Here is a 16,818-nt window from a genome sequence, read left to right as displayed (position 1 = left end):
TTTTTTTTTGGTTTTTCAAGACAGGGTTTCTCTGTGTAGACCTGGCTGTCCTGGAACTTACTCTGTAGACCAGGCTAGCCTCAAACTCAGAAATCCACCTGCCTCTGCTTCCCGAGTGCTGGGATTAAAGGCGTGCACCACCACCGCCCGGCCTTCTCACAGAGTCTTAACCTGATGTGTGGAGAGCTCTCTGAAGCCGGCTAGCCCTCTCTTCCCTTACAGAGAAGGAAACTGAAGTCACAGAGGAGATTAACTTGATGAAGGTCATATAACAAGTAAATGACCAGCGGGAACTTGACACTGTTTCCACCTCACCTGGCTGGTGCTCATGACAGTCCCTCCTCCCACTCAGCAGTTTCCTGACCGCTGTTGAAAAATATCAGAGGACTGTAAAGACATTTTTTTAGTGTTTTTTTTTTTCTCTTTTGAGACAAGGTCTTACTGTGTAGACCAGGCTGGCTTCAAACTCTCTGAGAACCATTTGCTGTCCTTGGGTGCTGGGATTAAAGGGTTGGGCTACCAAGCTCAAGAATAAAAACAAAAATGAAAACGAAACTTTGATCTATATAGCATTTAACTCATAATTGATTTTAAATGATTCAGAGGTTTGGCCGGGAAGGGCTAGGGAGATGCCCAAGCCTGGTCTACATAGCAGATTCTGACCAGCCAAGGGTTTAGACCCTGCTGAGCAGAGCCATCTTGCTGGCTCTCTGCTCTCTGTTCTCTCTGGACAGCCCAGGCTTGACTTCACTGAGATCCTGCTGCTTCAGCCCCCCAAGTTCTGGGACGTGTGTGTGTGTGTGTGTGTGTGTATGTGTGTGTGCACCATTTGTTTGCCTAACGTAAGTTTTGTCCATTTGACCTTTTCCTGTGTCCCCTGTGTATCTCTTACTTGGATATGGACATCTGTTGTCTCATGGCAGTTCATCTGAATGGTTGTTTTCATTCTTTCATCACTGTCCAAATAGAACCTTCTTCCATGACTGGAACAATCTATATTTCTGTGTTGTGATACGAGACAGCCTATAGCCACATGTGCTGGCTGAGTTTGAGATATGGCTAGCACAACCGAGTTAAAAAGAGGTCGCTCAGTTGTTTTAAGTGCTTGGTGCTCTTGCAGAAGACTGGAGTTCAGTACAAATTATAAATTGTAACAAATTATAATTCTGGTTTCAGATCAGATATCCTCTGACCTCCAAGAGCCCCGGACTTGCATGTGATATGCATACATATACATGCAGGCAAAAAAACACACATAAAGAATAAATCTAAAAAATAGTGGTTTTTTTGGGGGTGGGGGTTTTTTTTGTTGTTCTTTTTTGTTTTTTGTTTTTTGGTTTTTTAGATTACAAAGTTACTTTGGAATGTGTCCCACAGGAACAAAAAATTAATTGGGAAGGGTTAAACCTCAAGAGCATCCAGGGATGGTGGGAGGAGGCCCCTGAAGGAGAGGAAGCACAGAGGGACCCACTGCAGGGCGAAGGGAATGCTGGCAGTGCTGGGACCTGTGAGCACTGTTCCGGAGACTGGTGGAGGGCAGGCTGGGGAGAGAGGTGGACACAAAGCTACAGGTTCCCCCTCCTCATGTGTGTTTTCTGCTTTGACTGTGAGTCCCTCTGCTTCCCAGTGGCAGCAGAGAGCACATTATCACAGTGCTTTCCCTTAACTGAGTTGCTCTGCTGCTGTTGCTGTTGTTGTTGTTGTGGCAGTCATGCTTGGGAAGTCACAGCACCTTAAGGCAGCATCTGTGCAGCCCAGGCTGGCCACTCCTACCCACTTCCCAAGGACTGAGGCTCCATGCATGCGTGCACCACAGCAACCGGCTAAAGTGAAACTTCAGCATCCCCTTGCAGCCAGTATCTTCTGCTTTGAAAGGCACAGAGCTAGAGTACTGTAACAAGTTTTAAGTTGTTAGTAACATAAATCAGTTTAACTTATCCTAAGGCAATAAATAAAATACAGGAGATGGAGAGAGAGCCCAGCAGTTAAAAGTACAGTTGCTCCTCCAGAGAATCAGGTTTCGGTTCCCAGCATGTATGTGGGACACTTCCACTCCAGCTTCATGAGCACCAACATCACACATATGTGCATAAATAGATTTTAAAATTAAAAAATAGAATTACTAGCTAGAATACCAGTGAGTTTGACATTAAGTGTTGTGGAATCCAGAAAAGGACCCCTTCTTCCATCCTCTATCTACTTCTCTCTGTGTATTTTAAATTCAACATTTCTTAAGATGGCATTGATTTGATGTGCCCTTCAGACCAGCTGTGGCACAGGTTGACTATGAAGCCCCAGCAGTCCCCCTTGCCTCGGCTTCCTGAGTGCTAGGGTTACAAACACGTGGTGTAATGCCAGGACTTTGATGGTTGACTCATACCCCCACATCCTGCCTGTACTGTGTCTCCACAGGGAAAAGCTAGGCTTCTCTATGAGCATTAAGGGGAAAGTCTCAGAGAAAAAGGTATGTATGGGTTAAGTGTCCAACTTAACTTTTTCTCAGAGAAAAAGCAAGTATGGGTTAAGTGTCCAACTCGAGCCCTGACCTAGGTTATACACCTATCCCAGAGGGTGCATGGGAAGTGCACAGGTGATGGACAGAACAACACTGAATAAGGGAAAATCTCGTCCCTCTTCCCCCCACCCCCTTTTTTTAAATATGCAGAGCCAGGCACTGGTGGGGAACACTTGTAATTCCAGCACTCCAGAGACACAGGCAGGTGGATCTCAGAATTTAAGACCAGTTTGGCCCATGTAATAAGTTTCAGGCCATCCAGGGCTACATAGAGTAACTGTCTCAAAACCAGGCAAGGTTTCCTTTTTCCATTCTTTCAAAGACAAGGTCTTGTGTAACCAGGCTAGCCTTGAATTGGCTCTGTAGCCAAGGATGACTTTGAATTTCTTTTTTTATCTTTTATTTTATTTTTTTAAAAGATTTATTAATTATTATATATAAGTACACTGTTGCTGTCTGCAGACACACCAGAAGAGGGCATCCAATCCTATTACAGATGGTTGTGAGCCACCATGTGGTTGCTGGGATTTGAACTCAGGACCTCTGGAAGAGCAGTCAGTGCTCTTAACCGCTGAGCCATCTCACCAATTTCTTGATCTTCTTGCCTCCATCTCTCAAGTGCTGGGATCACAGGTCTACACCACCATGACCAGTTCAGGCAGTGCTGGGTTCTTACCCACAGCCTGAGTTAGGCAAACACTACCTGGTCTACATTCTTTTTTTCTTTTCTTTTTAAAAAGATTTATTTATTTATTGTATGTGAGTACACTGTAGCTTTCTTCAGACACACCAGAAGAGATCATCAGATCTCATTACAGATGGTTGTGAGCCACCATGTGGTTGCTGGGAATTGAACTGAGGACCTTCAGAAGAGCAGTCAGTGCTCTTAATCACTGAACCATCTCTCCAGCCCCCTGATGTACAATTCTTAGCCTAAGTTTTTCCACATTAAAGAATGACGTTTAGATTATTTTTTGGTTTATGTGTATGGATGTTTTCCCTGCGTGTGTATGTGTGCTTGGTACCTGTGGAGGCCAGAAGAGAGCATCAGGTCCCTGGAACTGGAGTTACGGGCTGTATAAGCCGCTCCCGTGTTGGTACTGGGAACTAAACCCAGGTCTTGTGAGGGCCACTGCAAGCAACAAAGTACTCTAACCATCTCTCTAGGCCAAACTTTCCACTTTCAAATGTAGGGTTTTTGGCTTGTTTTTTGTTCTCATAATCTATGTAGTCTGTGATCAATTTAAGTGCTAGATACCCATCACAAAACTGCGGTTTGTTGTCATGTTTGGTTCTTGTTTCTTTGAGACAGGCTTTCACTGTGTAGCCCTGGCTGCCCTGGATCTCACTCTGTAGACCAGGCTAACCTCAAACTCAAACTGCCTGCCTTGACGTGGTCCATCTCAAGATTTCTTTTTTTTTTTTTTTTTTTTTCTTTATATGGGTACACTGCAGCTGTCTTCAGACACACCAGAAGAGGGCATCAGATCCTATTACAGATGGTGTGAGCCACCATGTAGTTGGTGGGAACTGAACTCAGGACCTCTGGAAGAGCAGTTAGTGCTCTTAACCACTGAGCCATCTCTCCAGCCCCATCTCAAGATTTTTCAAAGCAGTAAATACAGAATGAACTCAGTGATGAACTTAATAAGTTCCTGACTGAAAAGCCCAGGAGTTGTTCATCATGGCTGACTCCAGCTCTTCAGTCAGTAATTGGTTTCTTCCTGTTTGATGCCTTGGATCCGTGTTGTATCTCTTAGCTTTGTTCTCAGGGACTTTATGTATGTATGTATTTATTGCATTTATTTTGGAGACTAGGGTTAGATGGTCATGCCTATGGATGGAGATAGTTTGGGCCTCAGTCCTTTGCCTTCATTCTTATGTGTCTTGAGAAATAGCTGTCAGGCTTGGCAGCAAGCACCTTTCTACACTCTACTCACAAAATTTCAGTAGAACAAGAAATCTATTAAAATAATGCCTATGATTAAATGAGGCCAAAATATATCCTTTCCTGTCACTTCAGGTGGCCTTTTTGAGAAAATATATCCTTTCCTGTCACTTCAGGTGGCCTTTTTGAGAAAGTTTCCTTCATTTCTCGATGTAAATCATAAATCACTTGAGGATAGATAGTTAGGGTGAGCCGTTGGAAATCATTAACCTTTATAAGTTGTAATACAGTAAGATGTAACATTGCAGGCACACTTAGATTTTGCTCTCTCAGTATCTCTAACTGAATCTCCCATTAGTATCCCAGCTTGTCTCAAATCAGCTATCACATTAACAATCTCACTATCTGTTTTATTCTCTTGAGTCCAAAGTTCTGTAGAATGCCTATCCCAGTCTCTAATATAATCAGCGTAAGGAAATTTGAATTTCGTTATGAAGCGCCAGTCCAGCTGTAGCAACAGTGGCAGTTAGTGCAGTAATTCCCATAACTCCAGCAGTAATCAGTGCAGGTGTCCTACGAGTTCTTAATACCTTCAGTGAGCTGCTGCATTAGAAACAGCACGGGTGAGTCTTGCCATGGCTCAACAGCCTGTTGGTATCTAGACTGCTGGCCTTACTCTGAGGATGTATAAACTTTCAGAAGTGATTTTTTGGGGGTTTTTTGGTTTTGTTTTGGTTTTTGGTTTTTTGAGACAGGGTTTCTCTGTGTAGCCCTGTCTGTCCTGGAACTCACTCTGTACACCAGGCTGGCCTGAACTCAGAAATCCTCCTGCCTCTGCCTCCCAAGTGCTGGGATTAAAGGCGTCTGCCACCACACCCGGCCAGAAGTGATGTTTAAAGAATACTAAAATTAACACACAGGCATAAAGAGTACAATGTTCACAAGTGATACTGTAATTATTAGGGTGCCGTTGTACAGGCCCTTTCCATAACAGATAAGGTTCTGGTATACATGTACAAAGGGTTGACTCTGATTTAATCTAAAAGATAAAGTATGATTACCATCATTAATGTTTAACCTTTCTTTCCATGCTTTAAGACGCACTTGCTAATTTCTATATGTTTGTTTGAACTGAATTGCTAAATTTTGATAGAGGACTTGATGTCCCAATTCCATGACATTTAATTAACATTAAGAGTAGAACTAATTTCTATGCAAACTATACTGCCAACTCAACTCTGAGTGAGTATTGAGGGAAGCCATGAGGAATCCAATCTCCGCTCTGTGGGAGATGGTAACGAGCACTGGACACTGTTGCCAGTGTATCCAGTCAGATACATCTCACAAAGTGGCAGATGTATGGAACGAGTAACACCAATCTCCAGTCCCTGGAAACCAAATGCAGGGAGCATATAAAAAAAAAAAATATATATATATATATATAAAAGTCTTGGGTAGTATTAACTGTAGATAACCACACTTGAAAGTTGTCCTTGTACTCCTGCAGTATAATTTATAATTTCCTTACCCTCCTCTATAGGCTTAGCCGGTCCTTGGTGGTGATCAGGGTCAGGTAGCCAAGAAGATGCAGTAACCATTACAAGGATATTACTGTCTCCCCAACTTACTCCTCTGTTAATTGGGGGGTTGGGCATATGGGCCTGATAGGTAGGTTTGGTCCCTGCTACCTGTACAGTTACCACAGACAGCACAGCAGGGAGCAGAGCTGTTGATGGTATCCATAACTTTTAGCCTCCTGGAGAAACAGAACCGTAACAGCAGGCCCCATCCAGACACCTTTGCTGGTTTCGGTTGTAATGTTCCAGCATCCTTGCAGTACACAGGCGGACTCAGCTCAGCAGGTTTTCCGCAATCCAATGCCTTTTAGCAGCTGTTGTCCCTCCTTTACTAGCATTTAAAGTTAGTAAAGCCGTATGCAGTCTAGCTCTGGGAGCCCTCACATCCCACTTTTGTTTAGAAACATCTCTTTCAGAGTGCAGTTAGATCTTTCAGCAACTGTTTGATGCAGTTGCATGAATAACAAGGTTAATTCTGAACTGTCAGGAATGAGTTCAGCAGTTTTAATATGCAGTACAACCCCTTCTGCATATTGAGAATTGGTGATTATATGAAGAGATTCATTAAGTCTAATAAAACTATTTAGAATGGCATATACTTGTGGGTTTTTGGACTGAAATAGGTTTCATTCTTTACAGCCAGCCACTCCTCTAAGGAGCTTGCTGGGCCTTCAAGGGCCTTACTGGCATTCTCAAAAGCCAAAGACTCCGTTAACACTTATTAGGCTTTATCAATAAGAGATTGTCTCTATGAGCCATCCTCCTTAGTAGCCACATTATTTAATAAGCATAACTTCTTCTGTTTCAGGTGTTACAATTTTATAGAATTTAACTTAGCGTTTTCTGAAAGCAATTTCAAGCGCAGAGCCAAACCCCCAGTAGTAGTAAACAGATAAGAGTGTACTCAATGCTATAGTTCAGAATTATGAATTCACTTCAGCATTTGTTAGACAAACGTGAGAGCCTCCTCCCTCCATGCAAGGAATGACTGATCCGTCTGGAAATTCAGACAGCAGTGACTCAGCGCTTTCTGCCTTAGTTGTGGATGGTTTTATGTTAGAAGTTTAGCTTGCCCTGAATGTTTTCTCCCATGAAGGGACCATTGATAATGAGTTATTACTGCTAATAGGGAAAAAAAAAAACCACTTAAACAACAATCAAGCAAACATACAAGAGAATTGTAGGTTCTGGGCCAGCTGTGTTATCTCAGTGTTACAGTGTAGGAGCCCTGCCCTCGTTCTTGGAATTCAGGTGCTGCTCTCTGCTCTGTCAGGCCCTTGGCTCTGGGACCACCTAGTCCACACTGCCCCCAGTTCCTCTTTTCCTATTGGGAGAAGCCATTTCCCTTCCTCCTCCTATGGGAAGAGGCTTTTTTTCCTCTCTTCTCTTTTTTTTTTTTTTTTTTTGTTTGTTTATTTCCACTACAGTTTTTAAATAACACATTATTGGATTAGTGTCCTTGTTTTGCCTGGAAATTATTCTCAAGTCTCTGAAAACTTCAATGATAACCTCATAGCAAAATATTGTCAACTAATGAATGGTTAAAATCAGGTGGTCCTGGCGGCACACATCTCTAAGCCCGACAGTAGGGAGCACAGAAGCAGGAGGAGCTCTTGAAGTTTGAGGCCAGTTTGGTCTACAGAGAGTTCCTAGACAGTCAGTACTGTAGGGTGAGACCCTATCTCAAGTAAATGAATAACCCTCAAAACTCCTCATAATATCATTAATGGCAGGATGACTGGCGTCACCTGTGTGTGTGATCCTAACACTCATGAGGTGGAGGCAGGAGGATCAGCCGTTTAAGGCCAACCCTCCCTCAGGAGTGAATTCAAGGCCATAGTGAGCTACATGAGCTACTATCTCAAAAACCGGAGATGTAAAACATCAGCGAGGCATACACAACTCCATGGAAGAGTGGCCCTGTCATGTGTGAAGCCCTGGGGTTGTCCCAAGCAGCATAAAAACAAGAGGCAAGAAACAAGACTATGTGAAAATAATACCAGTGGGTTGTATCAGTGTCTGTATTTGGGTGCGATGTGTATATGCTTTGGTAAGGTGTTACCACTGAGAGATATGGACGTAGATATCAGTCTTCATGTGACTCTAGTTATCTTGAAAGTTTTCAAGTGGTGGCACATTAGACGCCTTTAATCCCAGCATTGAGGAGGCAGAGGCAGGCAGATCTTGGAGTTTAAGGTCAGCCTGGTCTACAGAGTGAGTTCCTGGACAGCCAGGGCTACACAGAGAAACCCTGTCTCGAAAAATAAAAAAAAACAAAACAAAAACAAAAACCCTATAGGCATCCTCTATTGTAACTGTGTCAAATAATGCACAGGGGAAAAGAAAGCCATCCAGAGCTCTTGATGACAGGTCTGAAGAGATGAATTTCATGGGACTTTTTTCTGCCCTTTAGACTTTGCCTCATTTTGTCATTGTCCTATAATGAACGTGTAGTATAAATCGCAACCACTGAAAAGGTCAGAATTATGCTTTAAGAATGGAAGTCACCGTTTAAAAACATCTTGCTTTCTCAGCCTGCAAGTGTGAAGGAAAGGATACCCGGATCCCCTTGCTGAAGGAAGTGTTTGAGGCCTTCCCTGAGACCCCCATTAACATTGACATCAAAGTGAACAACAACGTGCTGATTAAGAAGGTTCGTGGGCACTGCCTTGGGAAGGTCAGAGCGAGCAGGTGACACTGGTGGTGTGGAGGAAATGTGATATTCTATTCTGCAGATCAGCATTGTCTGACTTCAAAAACCTAAACAAGGCTGACAGATAGTGATCAAGGGAACTAGATACGCTGCACTCAGCATTGTCTAATGCCCTGTAAAGGTCACAGGGGAAACTTCCTGTGGCCTGCTCTCAGAGTGAGTTGGCTTATCCTGGTCACGGATAATAAAAGTAAGTTCTCTTATGCTCCATTTATCCAGACGTTTCCATAGTTGACTACCAGTTTAAGTCATTTCGTTTGTGGTTGGTTTATGTCAAATTACCAAGTAGTCATATTTGATTAAACTCGTTTTAGAGTGGTAAATGTAAATAATTTTGTATCTCATACATAATCTCAATTTGATTACCAATTGTCCCACAATTTTATACTTCCTTTTGGCAGATAACAGATTGTAACCCATTTTTAATGTAAAGCAATACAGGTAGGTTTACATATAGGCACATGGATAAAATTTGAATTTTTTGCACACAGGTCTCAGAACTGGTGAAGCAGTATAAGCGAGAACATCTGACAGTGTGGGGCAATGCCAACTCTGAGATTGTAGACAAGTGTTACAAAGAGGTAAGCTTCAGACGCGACCAGCGGGGATGCTGCCTTTTACTGTCAGTCATGATAACAGGGGTCTGCTCATGTATGAGTGGAAGGAACCAGCCAGAAGTTGCCTACAGAGATGACAGACCTCTTCTAGCACCTTCCATTAGTTGTGACAGTCTAGGGGTTTGATTGGGTTTGTTTTCTCTGCCAGTTAAAGAGTTAAAAGACAGGAAAAAGCCTAAAGTACAACAGTAGCAGCAGAAGGGTCTCAGGCTCTGAGACAGAATCAGCAGCTGGGGAAGGTGTTGATTGGGGATGAGGAAACACAGACAGCAGACGAGCAGAGAAAACGACCCCTGCACAGCGGGACACACACACACAGGCTCGACCACAAGTGCACAAGCATACTTAGATACACACACTAACATATGTATGCATGTACATATATATAAACAGACAGACACTTGGTAGATGGAGCAGAGCTCCAATAGCCACACTATTTCTTCTCTCAACCTTTTTATACCTTTCTTATACAAAAGTTCTTTATAAAATTACCTCATAGATAAAATGTTACACAAAGGGGGAGTTACAGAAGGATGTCGATAGTAAGTTCAAAGCAGTGTTTCATTCCATAAGCTCATTATAAGTTCAAAGCAGCAGTTTCACATGGCCTTGCTTTATCACAGTGCACACCTGTGGCCCTTCCTTGGACTGGACAAGAATGAATGTTTTTCCTTGATCACAAATCTGTCCCAAGCCTATTTCTCTTCTTAGTGCATTTATGAAAGCTCATTGCATTCCTTTTTTTTTTAATTAATTTTTTTGCTCATTGCATTCCTTATTGTTAGGCCTTTACTTATTATTCTTTGAGGAGGGGGCACATCCTGTACTTGATTCTAACTGGACTACATCTTTCTGGCAAAACAACTAAAACCATCTCCTTAAACTTTCTTCCTAAAATTATTTGAATCAAATTAGGAATTCTATAAAGTCATTAATTCATCTAAACAGCATTAATTCATCAAAGTTCATCTTCATGTTGATCTGCAGGAAATTTACCCAATGGGGTGGGCTGATGCCCAGGAATCATCAGGCTGTGTAACAGTGACAGGAAAGGCTTATCAGCAGTGAGAAGCAATTCTGGGACAAAGTCTCTGGGGCTGTGCCTCTCCAGGGTGTGTCCATCACAGCCATGCAGAAGCAGAAGCACATTACACACACAAAAAGCTAAGCATGGTGACATACACCTTTAATTCCAGTGTGCAAGAGAAGGGCAGACAGATATCTTGAGTTTGAGGCCAACTCAAGTTTGGTGTACATAGACTGTGTCTCAAAAAGACAGACAAAAAATCCCACAAATAATTGCTATAAGAAACCAGACTTGAAGCCGGTCGTGGTGGCGCACGCCTTTAATCCCATCACTCGGGAGGCAGAGGCAGAGGCAGGCGGATTTCTGAGTTCGAGGCCAGCCTGGTCTACAAAGTGAGTTCCAGGACAGCCAGGGCTATACAGAGAAACCCTGTCTCGAAAAAAAAAAAAAAAAAAAAAAAGAAAAGAAAAGAAAAAGAAACTTGAGGTCCAGGCCTGTGATCCCAGCCACTCTGGAGGCTGAGGCAGGAAGGTCAGAAGGTCAAAACAATCCTGGGCTACAGAATAAACTCAAGGCCAGCCTGCCTGGGAAACGTAGCAAGACCCTGTCTCAAAATAAAAAGCCAAAAGAGGCATGGGACTGTGGACCACTTCCCTAGCAGTGCTCAAAGCCATGAGTTCAAACACACAGACTTGCACCCAAAGCACTCAAAATGTCACATGCTGATGAGCTAGCAAGGTGACTCAGCAGTAAAAGCACTTACACTCAAGTCTAACGACCTCAGTTCAGTCTCCCAGGACCCAGCCTCTGGACAGAGATCTGGCTGACTTCTGTAAGTCGCCCTCTGACCATGCACACATGCATCCCACTCCTAAATAGATAAATAAATATAATTTTTTAAAATATTACATTCTAAGGCCAGAGAGATGTCTCAGTTGGTGAAGCACTTGGTGATCAAGCTTGAAGCCTGAGTTTGATTTCTGGCGTCGTCCACATACAGGCATGAAGTTGACCTCCAAACACTGGTATGAGCACACCAACCCCAACAGACAGAGACACACACACACAAATAAAAATAAACCCGTCTTTAAAAAGGATTATATGTTGTGTGGTATTATTTATATAACATTCTCAAAACTGTAGATATGAATTGCAGATCTGTGGCTGCCAGGCACACGGACTGCAGGGGACAGGGGTGCCAGTAGATAGCAGCGTTAGCAGAGGAATCAGTATCTTGTTTGTGGTGGTTATAGAAGTCTGTATGTGGATTACACAGGATGAAAACACATGCACACAAGCATGGAAGCAGGTTAAAAATGGTGACATAGGGGACAAGGATGTGAGGTCCAGCCTCTAACAGTGATCCATCAGTGTCAGCTGGCTTTGGCCCTCCAGTACAGTCTTATCACGTCACCTTCTGGAGAAGCTAAGCCAAAAACATATCACACTATACTATTTTTGGGACTTTCTGTGAGTCTATAGTTACTTTTAAATAAGAATTCTTATTCTAACTTATGAAATTCTATTGACTCATTGAGTGATTGATTGTTTCATTCATTCATTTATTCATTCATTTTACAAGTGTCTCATGTATCCCAGCCTGGCCTAAATTTGAGATCCCTTTGGCCTTGCATATGCTGGGAGGTTCAGTCATGCACTGTCTCACTTTGTCTTGCATATTTGACCCATAACCACTGAAGGAGGACATATTTACAACAGTATTGATGTTCATGTATCTGCTGTAGATTCTCGGAGATGCAGAACTGTGCATTTTTAATAGGAGTCAGATATTCCATGTATCCTCTCTTTTGCTGCTTTGGTGTATTGCCTAGTCTCTAGCTGTTGACATTGTGACCAACACTGACAGATGTGTTGCAAAAGCACCAGAGAAACTTCAGTGCTGGGGCTCCAAAGCAGAGCATTACTTATGGGTTGTAGACTACCTATAGAATCCTGAGTTGTTGTAGCAAATAGTCACAATTCATAGGATGCTTGTCAACCTATAACCTGGGAAACACATTCTGGGGTTTATAAAATAATCATGCTTTCTAACATAACACGCAATCTTGTTTGTGTTCTAGAACTCAGATATTCCTATACTCTTCAGCCTACAGCGTGTTCTGCTCATCCTCGGCCTGTTCTTCACCGGCCTCTTGCCCTTCGTGCCCATTCGAGAACAGTTCTTTGAAATCCCAATGCCCTCTATCATACTGAAGTAAGTCCTTGCGCTTTTTACCAGTTACTCATTACAGAATGCTCAAGTCATAGATTGGTCTGTGATCATCCCTGTGGCTGTGACTTGACTCCTCGGTGCTGGGGATGAAATGGAGGCCTTTCACACGCTGGCTGTGGCTTCTCCGCGCTCCTCCTCAACCTTGGCTGAGTTCATGGGTGGTTTATTCCCCCTGAACTTGGGGTTGGTCTGGTCTGTGTTGAGTAGTGGTCAGGTGTCTAGGAGTTAAATGGGTGATTTGGGGGATGAGTTCCTTCCTTCCTGTGGGAAGGACTTTTTGCCCATGGTTTTCTTCTGTTTCCTCTTGCATCCTAAGTGCCTCCTCCTGCAAATGCCCTCTGCTTTCCTGCTGCCACAAGCCCTTTAAAGAACAAGCCAGATAGCAATGTTGTGCTTTTGTGCTTCTAGAACTGTGACCTAAGTAAACCTTTTTTTTTAAAAAAAAAGGACCCAGCCTCAGATACTTCATTATAGCTACAGAAAAACAGACTAAAGCAAAAATCAATGTTAAAGCAAACAAACAAAAAAGACTTTGTTACCCCTAGCTGAGGAGCTATAGGCTGTTGACAGCTTCTGGGCAAGGGGGAAGGGAGCTGTCTGAAGTGGTATAGCCTCTGCTACCTAATGGGCAACGGGGGAGGGGGGAGCTTTCTGAGGTGGTATAGCCTCTGCTACCTTGCTCATGTTCTAGTCAGTAACTCCGTACTCACGTTCATGTAAGGAACCCTGATTAAACTGAGTTTAAATGAGAAGGGGTCCAATAGAAGGAAGAAATGGTTGAAAAGGAGTGGGAGAGGGGACCAAAAAGGGTAGTGAGGGGTTAATATCAAAATCAATACACTTAGGAAATCTTTAAAGAATACACTTTAACAATTTTTAAAGAAATGAATACATGTAGCAGTAGTGGCGCACACCTTTGATTCCAGCACTCAGAAGGCAGAGGCAGGCAGATCTCCGAGTTCAAGGCTAGCCTTGTCTACAAAGTTAGTTCCAGGTTAGCCAGGGCCACACAGAGAAGTCCTGTCTCAAAAAACCAAACAGATAAAGGGGGGTGGGGAGGGACAGGAAGAAGGAAGGAAAGGGAAGGGAAGGGAAGGAACAGTTTGTGGGACTTGGAATATATTTTAGTGGTAGAGCTAATGAATCCCTGGGTTCAATCTCACACACAAATATAGAAAAAAGAATTCTGATATCAAAAGCTTCTTAATAAAATTAGATCATATTTTCCTTGTATGTTGGGAAGAGCGAGGACAGAGGCATTGTTTCCCAGGAGCTGATCACCTTTTTGAGACAGGATTTCTTACTAGGACCTGGGGCTTGCTGACTAATCTAGGCTGGTTGGCCAGAATGCTCCCGGGGATCCTCCCATCTCTGCCTTCCCAGCAGTGGGGTTACAAAGTGCACATCACCGTGCCCAGTTCATTTATTAGCATGGGTGCTGGGGATCAGGCCCAGGTCATTGTGATTGCATAAGCACTGTGTGATCAGAGCCACCCCCTCAACCCATCAGCCCCAAGCAAGGTTGATTACAGTTACTTATTGTGTGTGTACACGAGTGTATTTTTGTGTTCCACTGTGGAGGTCAGAAGGCCAACCATCAGCAACCAGTTCTCTTCCTACCACGAGGGGCGTGGGGACCAGACTCAGGTCATCAGATTTGGCAGCAAGCCAAAACCTTGCTGAGCCATCTCGGGCCCATTTTAGCTCAGCTCCTGCTCCAAGGTCATTTTCACTGTTTGAATTTTATTTTATCAATTCTCAATTGTATTTGTTAAAAGTCTTTATGGACACTTCTTAGATAAAACAACTGAAAATACCTTTATGTACACACACACACCTACACCCCTCATTAGCATAGCACAGTTGACTTCAAACTGAAGGCATTCCTATTACTCAGCCTCTAGAGTGTTGGGATTTCAGGCATGTGCCACCCCACCCTGCTCAGAAAACACTTGTCTACAAAGAAGCTGTTTTCATTTGTTGTACTCAAAAGAGTCTAACCATTTATTACTGGAGTGTTTAGCTTTTTCTTGCCTAGAGTAGAATACTATGTTCTAGATAGCTCAGTGCTTTCTATAGGGAAGTGAATATTACTGAAATACAAACAAAGGAAGAACTCTGTGGCATTAGTCTTTCCTCTAAGAAGTGATTCTGAGGGCTAAAGAGATGGCTTGTGGGTAAGGCACCTGCTATGCAAGCATGAGGTCTCGAGTCAGATCCCAGCACCCACTGTAAGGTCGGGCGCAGCAGTGAGCATTGGTGACCTAAGGGCTGGCAGGGACAGATTGATGATCCTGGAGCTCAGCCAGCTTAGCTCCTGTGTGAGGACACAGGGGTAGGGGTGGGGGAGTGGATACAGGAGAAGTTAGGAAAGAAGCAAGAAATGAAGACTATATAGACTGGAAGAAGGTGTTCAGCATGGATCCTAAATACCAGGTTGACCTTTCTAAATAAAAAAGGTAATTTAAAAGCCCAGAGTCCAGATCTTCAAATATGGAAGCAGGAAGGAAATGTGTGGTAGCCAGAGTATTCACAGCTGTGATCCTAGCACTCAAAAGGATGAAGGTTGCAAGTTCAAGACCAGCTTTTGCTACATTGTGAGAGGGGTAGGGGTGTGCAAAGCATGAAGGAAATTAAAACTGCAAGACCGTCATTACAAGGAAAAGCGTCAGTGTAATCCCAGCACTGGGAAACTGAGTCTGGAGGGCCAAGCCCCTGTCTCAAAGAAAACCAGATCAAAATGAAAAACAACAGCAAAAACATTAAACATCTGACTTTTGCCCTAAATAGCTTTTTAAAGACAGGGTCTCACTAGTTAGCCCTGACTGGTCTGGAACTCTATTGTAGACCAGGCTAACCTTAAAATCACGGAGCTCCCTCTGTCTCTCCCTAGTGCTGGGACCAAAGATGTGCACCACTATGCCAGACACGATGCTTCTAATCCACAGAACAGTTTTGGTTTGGTTTGGTTTGGTTGCTTGGTTGGTTTTCTGGGTTTTTCTAGACAGTTTTTCTATGTAGCCCGGGCTGACCTGGAACTCACTTTGTAAACCAAACTGGCCTTGAACTCCGAGATCCACCTGCCTCTGCCTTCTCTGAGTGCTGGGATTAAAAGCATGTGTCACCACCACCTGGCTGTTTTTAAATATTTATTTCTTTATGTATAGATATTCAACCTGTATGTAGGTCTGGGCACTGCATATGTGCCTGGTACCCATGCAAGCCAAAAGTGGCTGTCAGATTCCCTGGAACTGAAATATTTATTTGTGAGCTACCATGTGGGTTCGAGGAACCAAACCTAGGTTCCTGTGAGACTGGCCAGTATTCTTAATCACTGAGCCATCTCTCCATACTTTGGTTGTATTAGGAAATCTACCCCATATTAATTTTTACTAGACAGAACAGAAGGAAAAGCATATGCCAAAACAAAGGATGTGGTAAGACTAGGGTACCAGGTCTCTGGGAAATTAGTTTAGCTTTGAAAAGTTTTAGTAAAAGTTAGCTTAAAGCCAATGGAGGCAGAAACAAATTTCTATTATTTTTGTCCATTGACAGCTATTTTTAAATTTTATTTTATTTGTTTTGTTTTTGTTTTTGTTTTTGTTTTTTTTTGAGACAGAGTCTCTCTATAAAGACCTGGAACTCACAGAGATTCCCCCATCTCTGCCTCCCATCTTGTGTATAAGCACTGTTTTCAGTTTGAATATGTCTTATTCTTTCACACTGATGCATTCTTGTGTTCCTAATTCATACTTCAGTCTTTGACTTCTCTTAGGCTAAAAGAACCACACACTATATCCAAAGGTCATAAGTTTCTCATCTGGCTTTCAGATACGTAAGTATTTTAATTACTACTGTGGCCCTCTCTATATTTTAATTGTATGTGTCTGTGTGCACGCCTGCATGTATGTTTGTGTACCACATGGGCATGCTTTGTGCCTAAAGAGACCAGAAGAAGAGAGCATTGGAGTTACAACTCATATGGGTACTGAGAATTAACCTGGAGCCCTCTGCAAAAATAGCAAGTACTCTCAGATATCACGCTGTCTTGTTTCCCTTCCATCTTCTCCTCCCAACCTTCCCCTGCTCCCAGCCCCTCCTCCCAACCTTCCCCTCCTCCCAGCCCCTCCTCCCAACCTTCCCCTGCTCCCAGCCCCTGCTCCCAACCTGCCCCTCCTCCCAGCCCCTCCTCCCAGCCCCTCCTCCCAGCCCCTCCTCCCAGCCTTCCCCTCCTCCCAGCCTTCCCCT

The 16,818-nt window shown here is 43.3% G+C and overlaps 1 protein-coding gene across 1 annotated transcript in view; it reads left to right on the top strand.

The window, feature by feature from the left end:
- Gdpd1 (glycerophosphodiester phosphodiesterase domain containing 1) overlaps positions 1–16,818 on the top strand; it is a 40,488-nt gene that overhangs the window by 19,856 nt on the left and 3,814 nt on the right. Inside the window, exons 5-8 of the mRNA XM_021176766.1 lie at positions 8,515–8,633; positions 9,185–9,274; positions 12,419–12,552; positions 16,346–16,405. Of these exons, the coding sequence (XP_021032425.1) occupies positions 8,515–8,633; positions 9,185–9,274; positions 12,419–12,552; positions 16,346–16,405 (403 nt within the window). The remainder of the gene's footprint in view (positions 1–8,514; positions 8,634–9,184; positions 9,275–12,418; positions 12,553–16,345; positions 16,406–16,818) is intronic.

This window comes from Mus caroli, chromosome 11 (assembly GCF_900094665.2).
Source record: "Mus caroli chromosome 11, CAROLI_EIJ_v1.1, whole genome shotgun sequence".
Classification (NCBI taxonomy): domain Eukaryota; kingdom Metazoa; phylum Chordata; class Mammalia; order Rodentia; family Muridae; genus Mus; species Mus caroli.
Note: the sequence above shows the minus strand (reverse complement) of the source record. Positions and strands in the feature narration are given on the sequence as shown.